Source organism: Danio rerio, chromosome 19 (genome assembly GCF_049306965.1).
Source record: "Danio rerio strain Tuebingen ecotype United States chromosome 19, GRCz12tu, whole genome shotgun sequence".
NCBI classification, from domain to species: domain Eukaryota; kingdom Metazoa; phylum Chordata; class Actinopteri; order Cypriniformes; family Danionidae; genus Danio; species Danio rerio.
In genome coordinates this window covers 36155905-36178495 of record NC_133194.1, presented here as the reverse complement: position 1 = coordinate 36178495, position 22591 = coordinate 36155905, and the positions used below count along the sequence as shown (strand labels likewise).

At 37.4% G+C, this 22591-nt stretch overlaps 1 protein-coding gene across 46 annotated transcripts in view; it reads right to left on the bottom strand.

Annotated features, from left to right (window-relative positions):
• Nucleotides 1-22591, bottom strand: part of runx1t1 (RUNX1 partner transcriptional co-repressor 1) — a 233066-nt gene that overhangs the window by 72324 nt on the left and 138151 nt on the right. For 7 of the 46 annotated variants that reach the window (XM_068215192.2, XM_068215193.2, XM_068215194.2 and 4 more), the window contains exon 1: nucleotides 12213-12651. The exons of 38 other annotated variants lie outside the window; for them this stretch is intronic. In XM_068215192.2, coding sequence (XP_068071293.1) covers nucleotides 12213-12240 — 28 coding nt within the window. In that variant the 5' untranslated portion in view covers nucleotides 12241-12651. 46 annotated transcript variants of the gene reach the window in all.

The window sequence follows — 22591 nt, the reverse complement described above, 5'->3', positions numbered from 1 at the left end:
GTATTACTACTTGCAGGGGCAGATTTAACCAATAAGCATGGTAAGTGACCGCCTAGGGTCTCAGGAAATCTGGGGGCGGCCAATAAATATCTAGAAGTATATATTATAGCTCTAAACTATATAACATTGTTTTCTATCATATTCTGTATGGTGAGAGTTAAATAAATGTAATTTTAACTTGACTAAATATTATTTAGTATACAATCAAATCAAATATATAACAAAAAGCAATATAAATAAACATTAAATAAAAGTAGAAAGGGTGTATTTTAGAACTTGGGCCCCATGGCTGGAATTGCGTAGGGCCCCAAAATCACTAAATCCACCCCTGATTACTTGTCTAGAAATAACTAAATGCCCTAGGACCTCAATACATTACAGATAGTCTAACTGAATACAAACCTAACAGATCACTCAGATATTTAGGGTCAATAAAATTCCAAGAGTTCAGTCAAAGCTGGGTGAATCAGCCTTTTGGTACTACACCCCCACTGCTGGAATCAGCTTCCAGAAATGATCAGATGTGCTCCAATATTAGGCTCATTCAAATCAACACTTGAAACACATCGGTTTAGCTGTGCCTTTACCGAATGAGAACTGTGCTTGTCGGACAGATCACACTATAGTCTTTCTTTTTCATTCTTTTATAACCTGTTTTAACACATTTTAATTTGTTTTTAATCACTGTTATTATTTGTTTTTATTTTCTTATTCCTGTTTATGTAAAGCACTTTAAATTGCCACTGTGTATGAAATGTGCTATATAAATAAACTTGCATTGCCTTGCCCAATGAAGACAGCAGAGGTCAATGATTTATTTTAATTATTCAGCCTGACATGTTTACTGTTCCAAAATGTTTGAAATATTTCATAGAATAAAGTATGCTGTGTACAATAGGTGAAAAGGTTGTTGTTTTTACCCAGACTTTTAAAAAGAACTCATTTTAGAGCACTAATCACAATACCGTGATTTCCATCCAAGGTATCATACCATCAGAATCTTATACCAGTCCATGCCTACTCATTTCTCAGGAAAAGTCCACCTATGCTATCTTATAATTCAGCCCAGAAAAAATGCACGCTTTAAAAAAGTGATTGAGCAATCAATGCATTATCGTCTTGTTCTTTGGTGTTATATACATTAGTGTATTTTGACTTTTGTGTTAAAACGGCTCCTTTAGTCTTCCCAATGGCGATGACGGTAACATGGGGAGATAATATCAAGTAATTCAGCACAATTCTCCATTCGTTCTGCGGCTACAAACACTTTTAATGCGCCAGGGGTGCCCCCTCTATTCACGGCTAACAAAAGCTTAGATGCAATGGACGTTTAACAAAATGACTCTTTTATGTGAAGCCGCATTGAAAACGAAGAGGTTCATCCACCCGGGCCCATGCTCCTCTTTACCTGCTCCCCCACACTTAGTCTTCCTCTACTTCTACACTTCAGGCCCGCCTTATGAATCACCTCTTCTAGAAATAATTGACACAGAGCATTTATCTCCAAGACACCTGCTGATCGCTCGACGACAACACAATCTTCTAGTGTGCTACACCACGGAGCTATTGTCCCACCACAGTGTCTGTGACACTAACTGCCAACAACAGGAAGCCCAAACTACTGTATAGCCTCAATACAATTTGGACTAATCCAGAGACAAGAAAACACACACACACACACTTTTAGAAAGAGTTTGTATACTCAGTTTATGAAGAAGCTATTGAATATACCAGGTGTTATTTTCACTAGCAGGGTAAGAATCTATAGACGTTATAATGAATGCACACCATATGGCATTGTGTGCTTTGGAAAAAAAGAAAATAAATCACTGCATTACACAACTGCATACTACCTTATTTTTCATTTATTCAGACGTTGAATACAATTCTACCGATCCGTCCTGTTCTCGCTGTCTTTCTGCTTGCTTGCTCTCTCCTTTCCTCAGGAGCTCTAATTGACTGAGCGTGTCAATATGTGTAGTGAACACACAGGGGTCTACTGTCTCTACCTATTGATCCATAGCTCTTGAAGGAGTCGAGCCTCTAGGCTCAAAACAAATCTTAATTACACTCCTCTTTACTGGGCCACAGAGGCTGCACTCGAGTGGGTGCCCTTTTCATAAATACATATCAGAATCCATAAATCAAAATTAATGGGAGTGAGCGGCCTATGAATCAAACATTAGCGACTGAACAGATACGGCTGACAGATTTCCACTCTGATCCCATAAATTACAGAAAAAAAGGTAGTCCTTAATGCATCTGTTCTCAACGTAAACTGAGAATGCAGTAATAGCTGTAAGCAGGGCTGAGTATCAATTCAATTTGATTTGGGTCAAATTTTGATTTGATTCCGATTCATTCGGGTCTATTTTGGGCATTTTGCTTTACAACTGTCCACAATCTGATTTGGATACACCAACAATACATGCTTTATAGCATTTTTAAATTTTGAATACATTTGTTAACATTAAATATTTCTGTAAATCTTACTTAAAGCTATTTTTTAACATAAATCAACTTCAAATTTGAAACACAACTTGTTAAAATTAATGTTTTTTTTTTAGAAATTAGAGAAAAATAGAAAAAAAGTTTTAGAAAAAATTCATTTCATATTTTAAAACAAGTATGCAAAGCAATAGTAAGCCAAGTGCTTACACAGGGGTTCCCAAACTTTTCAATTCGTGACCCCCTTAATAACAATGCCAGTGACTCGCGACCCCCAATATCCTCTGAGATGGATATAAATATATAAAGCTTGCACAAAATGATGCAGACATATCAATAGGCCCAAGTTTATTCATCGTTTAATTTTGCCACTCGAAAACCATCCTCCATTAGTTAAGGCCTGAATATATTTTTAATACATGTGAGTGCTGTAAAGGTGTCAGAAAGTTTAACCTGATGCCATAAAATCAATCTTCTGAATCTGACGCTATTGCTGTGTCTTTAATATAACCCCAGGAGTTGCAAAAAAAAAAAAAAAAGGCTGATGGCTTTTTATTTATTTATTTAAATATTTTTATGTAATTTTTAATTTTTTTCTTCTGGTTAATCTTACTAGTTTAATAAAATTAATTTGATTTTTGGATATCACCAAGGGACCCCACTCATCGTCCCGTGACCCTCACATGACACCACTGACTTAGGAGACCACCATTTTTAGGGTTGTACAATATTGGAAAACTTTGACATTGTGATTTTTTGTTTTGCCGCAATATATATAGTGATATGAAAATAATTTCACCGTATGATTTAAAGAGCTCTACTTGGAAAGATTTACTTAATTTAGCTTCACTGGGACAGTGTTTTCCATTGCATCTGCATAAATTCTAATAGATTACAAGACTAAATGAATAAATAAACAGTGCTTTATGGTTTTCTGGGGAGTCTAACACTATTCAAGTACAGAAATTGAAAAATAAAATGCTAAATAACATGGTCATCATTTTAAAAAATATTTTAAAATATTTTTTCAGTAATATCTATATTTTTTTACCTTTAATAAATCATATAATTCTGCAATTTGACTATTGCGGCCACACACATTGATGCTCAAATTATACATTTGAAATATTTAGCCCTAAAAATTATGTCTGTGGACTGTAAAAAAAATATTACAAAAAGTCAAGTAAATGAATATTTGTATGTTGCTTTAACTTATTTTAATACATTAATCAGGATTCAACTATTTTTTAAGTTATCCAAAGTTTAACTTAATATTTTTAGTTTTTTAGTAAACAAACATTTTGTTATCAAGATGATGGTCAAAACATAGTTTATATGGGTGATATGGGTGTCATAAATCTATTATAAATAGTGAGTAAACACAATTTAGCATTTTGAGAATTAAAAAATGTACACTAGAGGGTTAACAAAATTAATCAAACACAATTGTGCCACTCATTTGTTGTTAGCTAATTCAAGGTACACCAGAACATTAACCTTAACCCTAACTTTTTTTTTTTTTTTTGCAAAATCAATGAACTACGCCTGCATCAGCCATTGTAAATATTGAAACATAACAGACCCCTTTTCCCCATCATCCAGTTACAAGAAACTGATCATAGACAAATTTGTTCATACTTGTAGTATCTTTAAAGGAACACTAACGGAAAAAGTCAAGTGTAAGGATGTTTCTGATGTCTCTTTGGCAGCTTGTCACAGACGAACACCCTTTTTTATGGAGGAGATTTACAGACTTCCTGCAAGAGCCGAGTCCATCCCTCAGCAATTGTTACCTCGTAAAAAGAAGTAAACCCTAATGAAGCCATTACACAGTCCATATTCTCCATCAATCATGCCTTTGCACTGATATGCCAAAGCGTAATGTTGGTCATGTGCCATTCTCACCTTCTCCTTGGCAAAAAGCAGCCCCTGAATCCACAGACAAAACGCAATTACAGATAACAATGTGCTAATCTCTGTTCCCAGGGAGCAGAGAGTCGGTCTGGAGAGAGATAGTAATGCCGCGAGGCTGAAACGCAGGCCAGATACAGCCTGTATGACAGACCCTGTGTGTTTTTTTCTGTCTCCTTCACTCTTTCCTGCTAAAGTCATGCTCTCTTCGACCACCCCATCCCCCTATTCGACACACACTCATTCTGACACCTTCACCACCCTGAATCTTTTACCCTTTTACAGCTAATCTTTAAATGTAAATTCTGTGACGGGAAAATAGAGGAGGCACGAGATAACAGGTTACATCTTCACTCCTTCGCTGCTATCGTCTTCTGCATCGCTGAAAAGCACCTATTCAATAAGATTACCTTCTGGCAGAGTGCACGGCGACACACCGCGGCTTTGTATTCATTAAACACACATCCCTGGCTTATCTGAAATATAAAGGGGCTTGTCAGGATGGCACATTGTGTGTGTGTCTAAGGGAAAGGCAATGTGCATTAGGGCGATTACAATATCAGCCTGGTCCAGATGGAGGCAGGAAAATAAACAGAGGGTGAGAGAGAGAGAGAGAGACACAGAAGACAGAGAGGTAGTTTAGCGTGCGCGTGACTGTGTGCGGCTGATAGACGTGAGTGAAGAAGAGTACGTGTTGGAGTAAGAGAGGAAGGGAGAGAAAGAGAAGTTAATTGGCAAGTGAATCCTGGATTAAGAGAGAGAGAGAGAGAGAGAGAGAGAGAGAGAGGAAGACAGATAGCGAGCGAGCGAGGCCGGGCGGTCTGGACACCTGTCAGCTGGAGCATCGGTTTGTTTAGTTAACCCTGGTCTGGACCACAATGACAGCTCAGTTTTAGATAGACACCACTGCACCTACAGATGCAACTTTACAGGAATCCCTTTGTTGCTTTTGAACATCAGAAAAGGAGTTTTTAGATTACAATTCTGCATCATTATTTTGGTTTACTTTTAATGCTTTCAATGAGATTATGATATATAAATATATAAATATTCAGTTTTTTAATAAAAGCTATGAAATGTTGTACACTGCAAAAAATGCAGAGTTCCAGAGAGGGCTGGGAGATTTGGCCTAAAATCAAAATCAGGATTAACTGAACATTTTAACTTAATGATGATTAATGAATGATTATTTTATTTATTTATTTAGTAAATATGCTCACATATTACAAGTGAGAGATTTTTGGATAAAGGGTGCATTAATTGATTCTAAAATAATGGGAAACACACACTATCTACTATCTATGATTATTTATAGAACATCAACCTTAAACAACAAAAATTAAAACACACATTGCCTGAAACAAACAGTCGCTTTTTTACTTATAAAAAGTACAAATAAATAACTTTTGGAAACAAAATTAAGTATTTTAAATTTTTTTCATATTAAAAGTATAAAATAAGCCTCATCTCTTCTAAATAAAATAACTCTAAATAAAAATAAAATAAAATAAATCTAAATAAATTATTTTAAACAGTGCATTTCTTGAATCTTCTGTAAACAGATATTTTAATGTAAATAATCATTTTATTGTAATGGAAAATATACCGTCTCAAGGCATCTTTGGTGAGGCTTCCAAACATCATCATCAATGTAATACAAAACGTGCGACGTGTAGTAAAAATTTTTTTAAAAGAGGTGCGTGGGTATGCGATCGCGCAAAGGCTACGCCAGACCACACCTGTGCGTTTGATGCAGAAGTTTAAATCAGCCTTAACAGAGCGAGGTCACATGACCTCACACACAGCAGGGAAATTGAAAAAAATTGACCTGAAAAAATTAGATTGATTATGGGTTCTGAATGTCGATTTCGATTACTTTTTGAATAAATGCCTAGCCCAAGCAAAAATGCAATCTCCTAAGAATTCACAGACTACTTAAGAATTTGCGGACTACTTAGCGGATTTAGCCTGTTTTGGTTATTTTTAAAACGTAACTCCCGCGAATAATGTCGATTTTGATTAATTGTCCGGCCGTGGCAAAAATGCAATCTCAATTAATTCTTAATTTCCATATTGAATTCCATATATATATATATATATATGTGTGTGTGTGTGTGTGTGTGTGTGTGTGTGTCCATATCAGTTTATAATGGTTCCAGATTTTAAAGAGTATCCCAAAAAAACGGAGAGGGTCCAATAAATAGTATAAACTATTTTCGGTTGCTGATTTTGCGCAGACGAAAATTCTCTAATATCAACACTTCTAGATTCCCCTTGTTGTTCATTTCAGCTGTGTTATTGGCTCTTAGATTAATAGAGTAAAAAAGAGTTTATCATTGTTATTGACTTAAATTTTATTGCAATTCAATATACAATGATCCCTCACTATAACACAGCCTCGAAGTTTCGCAGAAACATTTTTTTCGTGCAATTTGACATGCTTTTTTCTACAGCGCATTGTGTTCCATGTTCTGATTAGCCCAATATGTTCTGCATCCTGATCTCCATGTCTCCTGTACAGTACAAAATGTGTTCAGCTTGCCAAATTTACATAATCTTTGATCGCTAGTGTGACTCTGAAGTGCTGTACTGTAAGTTTGAAAGTTTTCTGCCCACAATGCCGACGAAACGCCCTGCACGGTCACCTGTTTTAGCACCCATTAGGCAGATGAAGATGCTAACCATCGCACAAAAAGTTGAACTTCTGGACATGCTAAAGGAAGGAAGAAGTAACGCGGCTGTAGTGCACATAAATAAATGAGGCTCAAATGGTTTTGATTTTTGGTTTCATTTTTTAATAGTGGACTTATTTTTCTACAAAGGTTTGAACTTTGAGAGTGTTTAAACAAGAGAGAAAAGTGTAAAATGTTAATGCCTAAGAAAAATGTATAGTGGGGGAGGGTGATAGCCTTAAAACATCTTTAATAGTTGTAAAAAATAAAGCTGACTACTTCGTTACTTAAGTTATCCAAAAAAATGTCAAGAATTGTGTTGATTAAGCTCATTATAAATAAGTAGACTGAACAAGAAGTGTACAAGCTAAATTAAATACTGATAAATATTTGATCTATAATTAAAATATATTTATAAATTAACATAAAAATATATGCCTAGGACAAATTTCATCTGTAAAAACTGCATCGCATAAAAAAGCCTGATGTAAATTCTTACACATCCCCCCCTGACTTTATATTGCCTCATTATGTTGTACACTCCAGCCCCACGATACAATAAAAACCACTCATCCTCCTCTCTCACATTATACTTTCATGCTTTATGAAATCCAATAACCACACGCTAAATTCCCCTCGTTGAAAAATTTGTAGCCATTATGCCCCCTATCGATCCGAGGCATGGATTCTGGGAGATGGTGGCCGCCTCAATCATTCACAGCCTGCCCTCCGCAGAGACTCACGTCGAGTCAAATATACAGCCCTCACAAATAAGGGGCCTTTCTCCCCCCTGACAAAGCCCGACAAATCATGTCGCTTATTTACAGCCCAAGATTGAGTGTGTCAGCAAGTCCAACAGTAGCCCTCAATGAATATAAAGAGCCTCATACATGATAGAGCTCAATGGAAAGAGATGCGAGTGAAACGACGCTAATGCATTTTGGGAATGTTCCCCTTAAGAGCTGAAACCTATAATGCACTTGGCTGATGTCACGTAACTGAACTCGCTCATTTTTCTTCCCTTTTGTTATTACAATTTTTATTCATCCAGAGAAATTATATGGTCTGTCAGCTTAGACCTTTTTGCACACGTACGGTTGCTCGCTGCTAAATTTACAGTCTGTGTTTCTTGTATCCTTACGCACAAAGAGGGTGCTTTTTGATTTAAATGTCCGCGAAAGAGAAATTGTGAAGCAACGAGACGTGCTGCGTATTTGTGCAAGTGTCTGGTAAGAATGTCTGCCAGTTTATGTATGGGGTTAATGACATCACTAATGAAATGAGTTACTGCAATGATAACACGCTTGGCTTTCGGCCAGAACGTCTGCTGTTCGTCATTTAAAATACACAGTAAGCACTTAACTACAAATGTTTTTACACTGCTCTGCGTTTAAGGTAAATTAGAAGCACATTTATCAAGAGAAGAACATGTAATGCTCATCTTTCATGAATACAACAACAAAAAAAGAAAACAAAAAGAGTTCCATTTTCCTCATAATTGTTAATTAATTTCTAGTGATGCATAAAGCATATTTCAAGATCTTCCGTACAGAATAAATGTATTAAATAAAAGACTAAACATCTCCCAGACACCCTTGAAAATAATGGATGAGTATTTCCATATCTCTCTCTCACACACACAGCTGTGTGTGTTGGTGTGGGCAGCCGAGTCATCTCTTCATTATGCTGTGGCAGTGTCTGGTTTCATGCGTTTGACCCGCGTGTGGCCAGTGGGAGCGGAGGAGAGGGGAACAGGTGTGAGGCAGGCAGGCTGGTGGCTGTGCAGATGGCCTCAGCCAGAGGATGTTGCTGCCTGTTAATGCTGGCTTCAAACACACACACATGCGCAAACACACGCCGATCCCTCACCTCTGCCACCACCATACTCCATTTATGCCTTTAATCAAGGTATACGCTCTCTTTCTGCACTGACACTTGGTCTCCAGTGTAAATCTCGTGTCGGCAGGAGCAGTGGGAAAAGGCTTTAATGAGGTGATGACCATATCATAATGGAGAAAGTCACAGCTGGACCTCACTTCCGTTTTCTGAACCACATAAAATATCAGAAATGAAAAACGTATCTTTAAAAGACGCAACTCTAATAACAGAAAAGCTAACTTTTAGGGGAAAAATATAAATCTACTTTCTGACACAACACAAATGAGTGACTGGATGTGTTCACACTTGAATTTCAGTTCTCTAGTAATGGCTCGAGTGGCATTTACACTTCAGTTTTTTTTTAAATACAAGATAAATAAATAAAAATACAAAATAAAAAAAAGAGTATGACTTTTATTTTGCAACAGAACTTAATGAATATTCATATTATGCTGTGTGTGTATTTGTGATAGGTTCATGAAGGACTTATAAATGACATGTCACGCGTAAAGGAGTCAAAGGCGCGTCAGAAATTGTTCTGGCAAATGTCTGCTGTATTGAACTACGATTGAGTAAAATAAATAAAACAGTAATAGCTTTAAAAAAATGTCAGCAAAATTGTTGCAAATAATTTACATGTTTTAAACTAACAAATTACATTTAGTAATTTTCAACTTAATGTGTTTTTTAAATTCAGGCCAAATTAACTGTTTACAATTGAATAACTTAAAAACAATTGTAAATCCAAGTTTTCATCTTTGAATCATTTTTTCAGTTAGTCACATTTTCTGACTAGGCATGGGACGAAAGCTGTTTTCAAGGTATACCGCGGTTTGGAAAAGTCAAGGTTTTAAAATTTTTCTGCTATACTGTTCCTACCGTAAAATATTTTTATTTTAGTTTTTTAGGACAACAGTTTCTCCAGCAGAAAATGTATATTAGATGCTGTTTTAAATTGTACAGAAAACTGTGTTTTTGAAACAAATGAAGACAGCAGAAGTCAATGATTCATTTGAATTATATAGCCTGACATGTTTACTGTTGCAAAATATTTTAAACGTCTCTTAAATTAAAATATAATTTGTTCAAAGTTTTTTTTTTTTTTTACCCAGACATTTAAAAATATATATATTTTAAAGCAGGAATCACAATACCGCGATACAGTGAAACCGTGATTTTTTATCATAGATTATCATTGCGTCAGAATCTTATGTCAGCCCATGTCTACTTCTGACATAACGTTTATGGTTCTGTTAAGGAGCAATTCCAGCGTTATGGATGAGACATTTGCAGGAAAATCTCAAAACATATATTCATAGAAAGTATATGCTAACTTTATATTGAAACATCTGTTTTTACTTCCCAAAACAACTACCACAGAGTTATGGGATCAGAAAAATGTCAATCTGTAAACATTTTGTTATTTATTTTTAATAAGGAAAATAAACATGCATTATGGATGCGACAAAAAAGTCTGCAAGTTTACATTATGGAGCATACTTTGTAGCAATTCTGTGAATTAAACTGCACAACCCAAATGTAGGCTCACTATAGAACAAACATAATCGATTTGATTTTATTTGACATTTTTTTGCATTTATGAGGGAAAACCTATACATTATGGATGTGATATATGTGAAATGGTCTGTGTTGCATTCATATTTCAACTAAGCTGTTTCAAAGTAATTCGGAAAGGAACAAAAACTCAACTTTAATTAACCTCAGTAACAGAGCAATCTTACTAGAGTTCAAGTGTGAACACATTCTTAAAATCATTAACAAAAACAACAACAACAAAAATTTATATTTGACAAGCAGCACTATGAGAATGAGCATCTTTCTTTAGGCAACACAAACTCTCTAAAATCCTCTCTAATTTATTTTTTCTTGCCTTAAATGCACATGCATAGCCGAAGAGAGAAAGGGAAATAAAAGGCCGCCCTTTAATTTGGACTTTTTTTCTTTTCAAGACTCCTTAGTCAAGAGAATTTAAGCTTAGAGAGCAAACTATTCACATCAATATGGGTTGAGAAGATGAGCTGGACAATTGAGATGGGAGCAGCTCTTTTTTTTTTTTTCTTTTTAAGGTGGCTGGGTCACTATAGATAAGCACGTTTTCCTAATTTCTTTTGATGTCACAGCTGTTAATAGAGCTTTTAGTCAACTGTGATATCACAATTGTCAGACATGTCTTGTCAATTCATAGTGACGTCACAATCGTCAATGTTTCTGTTTAAAACAGTTAATATCACAATTGTGATACGCTAGATAAATGTTCATCTTTATCTACTGCCAAATCCCCACTATCACAGACTCTTCTCAAATTATATTAATATTCCAAAACACTTCAATTGCAATGTGACGATTTTATTATTAAAATAAAATAGCTTCTTAATCTACCGTGCCATACCAACTGTCAGGTGCATTATTTCAGACTTGATTAAAAAAAGGGTCTTCCGAATCCATCACGTTGTCACAATTTTCTGCCTGTCTCACACCAGATGTTTACCTGTGCTTGTAATCAAACATTTGATTTGATCAAATTTGCAGCGCGTGAGATGCTCGCCGACTAGCCAGCACAATCCTCCAGCTTATTACAGACAGTTAATGTGTTTATAGACGGAGGTGATATTACACACGGCCGGCAGATGACTGTTAATGTTTGACTTGCTGACTTCATATGTCGTCAACGTTAATATGGATAGTAAAAATACGTTAAATAAATATGTTGTCATTAAACAATGTATTTAAAAATATAATAAAATGAATGTTCTGGGGGGAAATGTCTGCTTTAAAATGTGTGCGTAAAGACCTACAGTGATGTGCAAATTGTAAAGCTGTAAACTCTGTGATAGACTATTAAATGTACTTAACACACGCGAGATAGCATATTGACAGGACAAACAACGTTTTACTATCTAGAATCCACACACACATTTTATGTATAGATTTAAATACAATATAAAATATTGTGGAAATTAATATGCGTAACACCAAGCGCTTATTGTATGGTAGAGTATTGTTTACAAATAGCCTAGTGTAAAACGGTCAAAGCCTGTTCAGTTTTAATAACACAACCGACTGCTGCGACCACGTACTGTGTTTAGATATGACATATGCATGTATTACTATTTATTGTTGGTGACATTCGTGTTACGAAGTGAAATAGGGAGAAAAATAATATAAAGTGCATTTTAATAACACAAACCTAAACTAAGACAGGCTAATGCATTTAATAAATGTGGCTGAAGTGCACAGGCTACTAAATATTCAGAGGAAAAGGACAGTAACTGAGCGACTTACACTGAAAAGAGGTAGAAATTCCCACCATGCGTAACGGCGTTGTGAGAGAAAAAAAAATAATTTCCTGTCCTGGACTCCAGACGATATATTAGTGATGGTTTTCAGTCCTGAACGTGTACTTCCAAGACGAAGGAGAAGACGTGTCCTTTAAACTCCAGTGCACAGCTCTAGAAAGAGCGGCTCCCGTGTGCTGAAGGACCTCAACCTGACAAGAGGAAGATGCTGTGTGTGTGCGTTTCTCGAGCTCAACTCATTTAGCGCGGCGTTTTCCTTCAACTGTCCGAATGCTTGAAGACGAGACAAACGAAAACCTTTGATCCTGGTGTGCGACAAGAGTCTGAAATATGTCGGGATCAGCGAAGTAGTGTTGAAAACGGTCTCTACAGAAGAGCGTCAAAGCGCGCGCCCGGCTGCCTGGAGAAGCTGTGGTCCTTTGCCTCTAGTCGGCGAGCTTCGGCGGCGGGAAACCCAGGTGCAGAGTGGGCGGAGCTTTATTCACCGGAGGGCGGGGCTTGAGACAACAGGCATCTGGTTATAAATGTGTACAGGTTATTATGGGATAAACGCCATATAGAGCTAGGCAGATGAGACTGTTGGGGAAAAGGATGGTATAATAAGCGATAGTTGTAGCAATTCGTTCTCTCTCTCTCTTTTAAAACTGTAAACTGTAAAAAATACTGGGTTACACACAATTCATTCATGTTGTCCCAACACAAATTGATTAAGTTACCTTAATTGTTTTTACAAATGTAGGTGGATTGAACACAAAACAATGAAGTTGTCACCCAAAAAAACTCAAGAATTGTGTTGATTCCACTTATTTTAAATAAGTAGTTGGAACAAGTAGCAAACTTATTTTTTCATTAGTGTTTCTCATTAAAAAGGCTTTTGAAAAAAAAGGTTTCGACTGCTTAACAACTTGTAAGCATGTAGATTTGCTTGCTAATGCCACTGAAACAATTTCAACTCACTGTAGTTTTAAAAGTTTAAGCTGAATCAAATTAACTATATGAGTCATTTGAACTTATATTATATTAAAATGACTTAAAACAGCTTGTGTACCTCATACAAATAAGTTGGAACATAACTGACTTTGTTTAATAAGTTACAATTAACTGTATTGTCATGACTTATTGATCATATAATTTTCTACAGTGTAGGCCACAAGTGTCAGACACAAAAAGGTTTGTACTAAATGATACAAAAAAAAAATAGCAATTATTCTGTTTAAGTTACTTTTTTTTTAACCTCATTAATAAGATTGACTTACTATACGCCCCAAGTCAGGTTTTTTAATGCATAAGCCGGCAGACAAAATAAAAACCTTTAGCAAAGGCAAAGGTTTCTCTTTCTAAAATGCTAACACATCTTTTTACTAGTGTAAATACCCAACATAATTTTTCCTACTTGTTAAAGCACTGAATTTATACAGTTCTGTCCTCGAGTTGATTCATAATAATATATAAAATAATTTATAATATAATTCATTCATTCATTCATTTTCTTTTTCGGCTTATTCCCTTTATTAATCCGGGGTCACCACAGCAAAATGAACCGCCAACTTACCCAGCACATTTTTACGCAACGGATGCCCTTCCAGTTGCAACCCATCTCTGGGAAACCTTCAGAGATTTTTTCAGTATAAATATATAAAAATATTGAAAATCAATATAAATTTTAAGATGTGTTAGCATTTTAGAAAGAAAAAACCTTTATACTTCACACACACTCATTCACTACGGACAATTTAGCCTACCCAATTCACCTGTACTGCATGTCTTTGGACTGTGGGGGAAACCGGAGCATCCGGAGGAAACCCACGCAAACGCAGGGAGAACATGCAAAATCTACACAGAAACATCATCTGACCTAGCCGAGGCTCAAACCAGCGACCTACTTGCTAGGAGGCGACAGCACTACTTACTGCGCCACTGCGTCGCCCTAATATAATTATAAATTATAATGTTCCTTGCAACTGTCGCCACTGGCTTGATTGGTTTGGGACTTGTGGAGCTGCGCATTGCTGGACTTGCCCTTCAGTGTTTGGACTTTCAGCATTGAAATTTAAACCACACTGAACTGAACTAAACTTTAACTAAACTAACTTCAACTCTGAAAACTGGACTGACACAGATTCGGTTCACTTGAACTTCTATGTTAAGCTGCTTTGACACAATCTACATTGTAAAGGCACTATAGAAATAAACAAGAACTATTATAATATTTTTTATTTTAATTTATATTTTATCATTTATTATTATTTTTAAATATTTATACTAACTTGTGCATAAGCATAAGGGTGTATCTTAATATAATAATTAATGTATGTAATATTATTTTACATTTCTTTTTTAAAGTGTAAGCTTTTTCCTCAAACATTTTACAGCAGGAAAAAAATGGAAGAGTATATAACATGTAACAACAACGATTAAAAACAGGGGAAAATGATACAATTGCTATTTCTATGGTGATACATTTTCAAGAGGTACACTTTTGTGCTTTTTTTACCCATTACAGATGCAAAGTGATACATAAAATGGACATATTTATGCCTACATTATTCATAATTATATAATTTTTTAAAAATTTATATTGATTTTCAATGTATATTTAAAAAAAACACATTTTTATATATTCTATACTGAAAAAATATATAAACAGATATGACCAATGATGGAACTTTCTAGCAAATGCATCAACTCTTTGTTTTTATATGGTCAGATGACGATATTTAGAATATTTTACACTCATCACACACACACATACACATACTTTAGGTAACTCATGCATGCTCTTCATGTGTTCTCCTGCAATTAATCGAAATAAAAGCTGTTCATAATAGACATGGACAGACATGTTGCTACCAGGTGTAAAAGCCAATGCTTATCAGTTGACCCCCAACCACCACCAAGACACAAAAATTTTGTATCAGGTGCAAACAAGGCCATATATATCCCCAATGTCCCCAAAAGCCCAAACCCTCATTTGTAGTCAATCAATATGAGTTTTTACAATGACCCCTTCTTCAACTTTTCCATTTGTTCCCCCACCTCAATCTGGAATATTTGGTTACATCCTTGGGCAAACACTTCCCCGACCATCTGGACTTCATCTCGGGCCGCCGAGCCAGGAAAAGCAGAAGCGCCGTTTACAGCCCGATGATAACAGCCTCTTTCACACAGACGCCGTTCATGAAGTTAATGCGTCGCAGACTCCCTCGCTCAAATCTCGCTTTTAACCCCAACTCGACCCATTCATCGTACGCCTCAAGTGAGATGTGTATATTCTAGGGGGTTTCTTTTTACAATAAGGTTCTGCAAAAAGATTATGAAATCCTTCTGGCAACTGCCATTGGCCTGAGCCCAAAACATGATGTCTTTTACTCATGTTAACAATGTTTTCCTCCAGCCCCAGTTGCTCAAATGAGGATTTATTTGTGTAATTGCAAAGATTGAGCTTAATTCCAGCTATTTATTTTCTCGCTAGAGCAGTAACAGTTTTTTGGAGATCATGCAAAATCTGGAACTCTGACAGGGCTTTTCTCAGCACAGTTCGTGATGCGCAGATTTGACTCTTTGTTCGTCTCAGACAAAGGCAACTGGGTGAGATGTCTCTCAATTTGGAAGCCTGTGAACCACCGGCTGAATGAAACACACTTGTGTCAGATCAGCACAAACAGACCCTACCACTCTGTTATCACAAGGACTCAATCCGATCTCTTTTGTGCGCAGCGTGCGTTAGAGAAAAGCTTCTTGTGGCAATCACAGGGCAACATCTTGACACCGGAGGCAAAAAGGATGGTGCTTAGGAAATCTGCAGGGGCACGAGCGGGTGTCGTGTCCACTGATAACAGCATAAGAGACCAGGAAACACACAGCGCTGTTGTTGCCGCTGGGGTTCCTGAAAGTTAGGCGCTCTGGGCGACGGGCCGCACACACACAGGATACCTCGCCTCTGTTGCGGGAAAAACATGCTGGGTCTGACACACAAAAACGGCCACACAGACTTCCTGCATTTCCCCACCTACCGGTCAGCCACCTGTGGCATGCATGCAAACACGCCAAGCTCTAAAACAGTCAAAAAGAAACTAATGGTGTTTGTTGATATTGTGTTTTTCTTCTTTAAGGAAGATCACTGAAAAGAAGCATTTGGGTCCTTGATGATTTATAAAATAAGAATCAATGGCTACTTGCATTATGAGTCAAAAACAAATACAGGAAATACAAAATGATTTCCATTGGATTCTGACAATACACCGAGTTCCTTAGAAAGATCAAATTGATCAAGAATCTGAACATTACTAAAACAGCTTAAATCCACAATCTCTTCAGACATTCCTAAAAACATTTATGACAGTTTGAAGCACAAGTAGTTTACTTAACCTGTAGACAAAATTGCACAAGTGTTTTTGTTATTTATACACAATTACATGTCTCATTTAATATTCATTTGTTCATTTTCCTTTGACTTAGTCTCCGATTTATCGAGACACTGCTCGCTGCAGAGCCATTTGAGCAGAGCTGAGCTCCAGCGAGGGGGAGCATGAGCTCTCGCTCATCCTCCTATAAGGTTTTTTAATGCGTACACCAACCCCACCCCTAACCCTACCCCCAGTGACATCACTCGTAGAAGAAGTGCAAGAAAGGAGTAGCGAGAGCTCAAGCTCCCCCTCGCTGGAGCTCAGCTCTGCCCTAATGGCTCTGCAGTGAGCCCTACTTGGATTTATCAGAGAATGACACAGTGGAATGAACTGCCAACTATTCCAGAATCTGTTTTTACACAGCAGATGCCTTTGCAGCCACAACCCAATACTGGGAAACACTCATGTACTCTTGCATTCATGTACACACACTCTTATACACTATGGTCAATTTTCATTCATTCATTTTCTTTTTAGCTTAGTCCCTTTATTAATTTGGGATCGCCACAGCGGAATCAATCGACAACTTATTCAGCATATGTTTTACGCAGCGGATGCCCTTCCAGCCGCAACCCATCACTCGAAAACACCCATACACCCCCATTCACACACATACACTAAGGACAATTAAGCTTTCTCATTTCACCTATAGCGCATGTCTTTGGAGTTGTGGGTGAGCCGGAGTACCCGGAGGAAACCCATGGGAACACGCGGAAAACATGCAAACTCTACACAGAAATGCCAACTGACCTAGCCGAGGCTCGAACCAGCAAACTTCTTGCTGTAAGGCGAAAGGACTACCCACTGAACCACCGTGCCGCCCCTGCTCTTTTAATAATAAATATTATAGTATGGAACCTAAACATACTGAAGGTAAATCTTTTTGCAGAAATTTTCTGCATTTTGTTGGAAATTAGTATTTAAATGGCCAAAAGATAAGAGTCTAAATGCAAATGATTAAACAACAACAAAAATGCAATTCTCACGTTAGCCCACTGAAGCTAAGCACTGCTGCGCTTGGTCAGTATCTGGATAGGAGACCACACTGGAAAGCTAGGTTCCTGTCAGAAGTGGTTTTAGTAAGGCCAGCAGGGAGTGCTCAACCTGTGGTCTGTGTGGGTCCTAACTCCCCAGTGAAGGGGGCTCTTTACTGCTCAGTGAGCGCTGTCTTTAAGGGTTTAAGGGTTTTTAAGACATTAAGGGTGCACTCACACTATGCTATCCGAACTATGCCCAGGCATGTTTCCTGGTTCGTTTGAAAGGTGTGAGTGCTCTGAATCTGGCTCAGGTGTGGTTCAGTTGGCTGGCCCTGGCTCACTTGGAAGAGGTGTGCCAGAGCGCGGTTCAGTTGGGCATTGGTGCGGTATACTTGTAGTGTGAGTGCAAAGCGGGCCTGAGCCCGAAACTGAAGACGAAACGTGACATTTAAGGGACTGTTTCATATGGATTTATAATTCATTATTACTGTTTAATGAACACAAACTGTCATTGTTTATTAAATACACAACCCCCCCACTGCAAGACAGCTGCCCCTTCAGCAGACTTCCTAATATCTGCAACACAAGGACTTTATGATAATTTATGAGCGTCAAAAGTGGCTTATCTGTTTGGCAAAATATTTGACTGTGTGTCACTGCATATAAATAAACCAAAACAATATAGCTAAAGAAATCTTCACTGTGCTTAGCGAAAATACTTCTCTTCTGATAAACTAAAGAGCTCATCATCGATGACGTAAGCGTGCGGCGGCTAGGATGTAATGTGAGTGCAAGCCATCGAGGGAGAGGGGAGGGGGAACAAGCATGCTTCGGCACAGATAGAGGCAACTGTGTGAGTTTGCCCTAAAAAAAATGGTCCTGACACTCTGTGGTCGTTAAAAATAACAGGATGTCCTTGGAAAAGAGTAGGAGTTTAACCACGATATCCTGGCCAAATTTGCCCAATGGCCTCTATCCATCATGACCTCCTGAACCTCCTTTTTTTATAATGCAATGTAACGATGTACCTGACATAAATGAAATCTCCATGCAGGGTTTCACTTGTGAGCCTTGAAAAGAATGTGCATCTTAAAAATGTACGCATCTGCTTAGTCGATAACGAGCTCAAAACAAAATAGCAGAATAAAAGAGTAAACTGGATGAAATATTGGATTTTTAAAACCTTTGAAACTCCAGAGTGCCTCATGCAGTTTAATCCTCCATCAGAGTTGCTATTATCCTTAATGGAAAAACAACGTCAATATCAGCTGAAAGTGCACACTTCACTGTTGCGTCCTGTTTTTTGCTCATTTAAAGTTCTGATTTGCACCGTCCACAGCAAATTAAATTGATACCATTGACAAGGACACACACACACACAAAAAAAAAAAAACTCGACTTGTTTCTGCAAAAGTCATGACTTAGAGAGATTTCTTCTCGCAAACAGAGAGACAGTTTTTTCCAGTGCAGGATCTGTACGGTTCACTTGGCATATTATTAAATTCAAATTCCGTCTGGCAGCTCCTGCTTCCTGAGGGTGAAAGGGAGAATCTAAGTGGGAAGAAATTGACAAGCGCTTCTACCTCTGCGATAATGTAATTAGCGGGCTGTTCTCCAGAGTTTCACCTAATTCTCCAACCAAGCGCTTGTCAGAAGGCCGTAAATTACTGGCTGATTTTTCACACCTTTTTATTTTCTCCAACAAACCACACTTGCCTTTACATTCGCTTCTTGTTTTTAAAAAGTCCCTCACACAACTCCTCAGGTATAAATTGAGCAACAGACCTCTGTTTGTGTAAGAGAACGTATGGAGGGAAGCAATACAGTACACTCCTGTCCTTGGGTATCTCAGATCAGTCCGAAGCAGCAGATATACAAGTCTCTCAGTGCTGAAGTTTGTGGATCTGGGGGCGTCCTCTGGGTGCTGGGATCTTTTTGAAGTGCACACATGTGAAAAACACATCTAGCTGCCTTCAACCAGCCCAGCTCCCATCGGCAATAAAAGTTGACAGACAAGATATATGAAGTGTAACGTCGCCCTGCCTGTCAGTCAGAGATGTACACACACACACACTCCTTGAAATATGTCCCCGTCGTCGTGCCATGAGAATGAAAGACAGTGTATTGATTTGCCCAGACCTGCCTTGTTTCAACAACTGGAAGTGCTCTCAGTCAAATGGATTTCCCACACACAAGCCTACTGTCTGTGAAGCAGACGAATTAAGAAGCCAGAAAGAGGAAGCATAAAGACACTGGCATACAGTACATATGAGGACACCCGCTACACACAAACACATTAGACAAATATGATTTAAGGCTCACCGCTGGAACAGAAGTGCTTGCTCACATCAGGAGAAGACATCAACTGAAATGAGTAAGTACAGTGGGGAGGGGTAACAACTAATATGTTTTTAACAAGGGAGTATTTTAGGGTTGTGTTTACAGACTTGGCCTGCCTTAATACGCATAAAATAAATGAAGCACAATGTTATGAGGTCCTCAAAACACTAGAGTCGACATTATAGAGTTTTTGTTTATGTTGATTCTGAAAATTTTATCGAAATGGGATAAAACTTACTGACTTGGCTCACGTAACTACTACTCAATGTTGCCAGTCAAAAATATATTATTATTATTATTATTTTTAAATAATAAATCTTGTTATGCTTTATTATCAGCAAATACTGAATGCTATTTTTGTTAACTTGTTTTTTTCTGATTAAGACTGGTCTTTATAGACTGTTTTTTATGGAACTGGCTGATTGCACACATCAATTTTTAGGTGAAAATGATTGTAACTTTGTCAATATTACATTTTGAAAATGGCACCATTGTAATGATTATAGGGTACAACAGAGTTCAGAATAGAAAATACAGTTTATTAAGGGATTCGTCCGGCAGGCAAAGGTCAAAGCAGGGACAGACAGGAGCATGCAGATAATCCAAAAGCGTAGTCAGTAGGGATGGCTGACTTGAAACTGACGTTTCGACATTGCATCGAGATCCTGAAGCACAAGTGTTTCGAACAAGTTGCAACCTGCCACTTTCCCTCTTGAAGCAAATATGGAAGTAACTAAAACTGCAATTCATCGAAATTCTGCTAGTCCTGGCTCCATAATAGAGCAAATTTCTATTAAGCCTACTGGTAAAATGGTTAAAACTTCACAGCAGAAAAAAGGAGTTTAGAGCCTGGTACAAAGAACAATTTTAGTTTATATAGCTAATAATACTCTTCATGACAACTGTGAGGGGGGTGATTTTTTTAATATAACTTATCTGTTTCAATTATGTTAAGTTATATTAAGTGTGCATAAGTAAGGGTGGGGCCACTTGAGCGACAGCTAGGTCTCGCTGGTCGTTGTCACTTTACCTTAGTTTATTCTGGCTGATTAGCCGCTGAGCTCTGCATATTCTGCGATGACGAGCGAACGAAATGGCGATGGCTAGCCACGCCTGGTAGCTTCTTTTGTGTTTTTCAGAAACCTATGGGTGACGTCACTGTTACTACATCCATATCTTTTATGGTCTATGGTTTCGAAGCACTGCATTGATTCGAAACACACAGGTCACGTGACTAAAGGGTTTCAAAATACTCAGGTCATGTGACTAAATCGATTCAAAGCATTGGTCATTTCAGAAACGTTTCGAGAACTGGCGAATTTCCACTTGACTGACAGGGTGGGAAAAAGACGTCTTATTCACGTAGGCTAGGCTAGTGGAGTAACTGTGCTGCAAATGGCCCGAGTTCGAATCCCAACGTGTACAAATACTCTTAAATTATGACTTGATATATTTTAATAATGTTACTTTTTTATGACAAAAACAAAACATTTTTTTTCACAAAGTGTTTGTTCAGATGTCAGAGCAATGTTAAAACAAAACACATTACACGAACAGAGAATTTAAAAACTCATATCTATAGCTGCATCTCCTTGGATTCGAACCCATTATCTCTGCTTGCTAGTCTCGAACTCTCACCACTTCACTAAATCACTTGTAGCCTTAGCTCTGGAACGTGAGGTTTAATACCTCAACTCGCTTTACTGTTTCTTTGCTGAAGCTGTTCCAGAGCAATACATAAAAATGACTACGATGTGACACCGTAGAGACGGGTTTCGAAACGTTTCTAAGCTTCGACACACTTGCTTTGACTGTTTTAGTGTTTTACAAAGCCTCGCTCTGCTCACCAATAGTATTCAGAGTACAGGTGAATGGTTGGGACAGGTGGCAAAACAGCATGAACAATAAACAAAGCAAGGGTCAAAAACATGACGAGGGAAGAAAAATGTGTAGTAATGCTTACCGTTGACAAGACTCAGCAAAAAATGTGTGTGGATGAGGTGTTTTTAAAGCACTGGAAATGAGTCCATCATGAGCTTCCAGCAGTGTGTGTGTGTGTGTTTGTGTGTGTGTGTGTGTGTAATCAGCGGAATAAGGAACTGGTGTGTGAACGCAAAGACTTCTGAGAGTTGTATTTCATATAGTGACAGATCTGTAGCTCTTCAGTGATCTGCACAGGCTAGATCGCTGGTGATTGTGACAAGCATTTACAAAACTAGTGCTTTTTATTGTTTAACAAAAACATTGTTTTGAAATGCTTTTATTTTGTACGAAAAGGTAAAGAGTTACACTTGCGTTATTCCCTGTCAAAAACAACCAACCAACCCTCTAAATTGTCTTAGAATTTTAAGATGAATCAAAAAGTCATATTGTAGTTTACAATAAATAAATAAATAAATAAATAAATAAATAAATAAATAAATAAATAAATAAATAAATAAATAAATAAATAAATTACTAATCATTTATACATTTACCTAAGGTGATTAAAACACTAATTTTGAAGAATGTTAGAAACCCCTAGCCATTGATATCCATATTAAAGAGAATTCAAAGCCAGAAGCTTCTAGTTTCCTTCAAAATATCTCTTCTGTTTGTGGAAAAAATTAAATCAGGGTCATCAAAAATATGTTTTTTATACC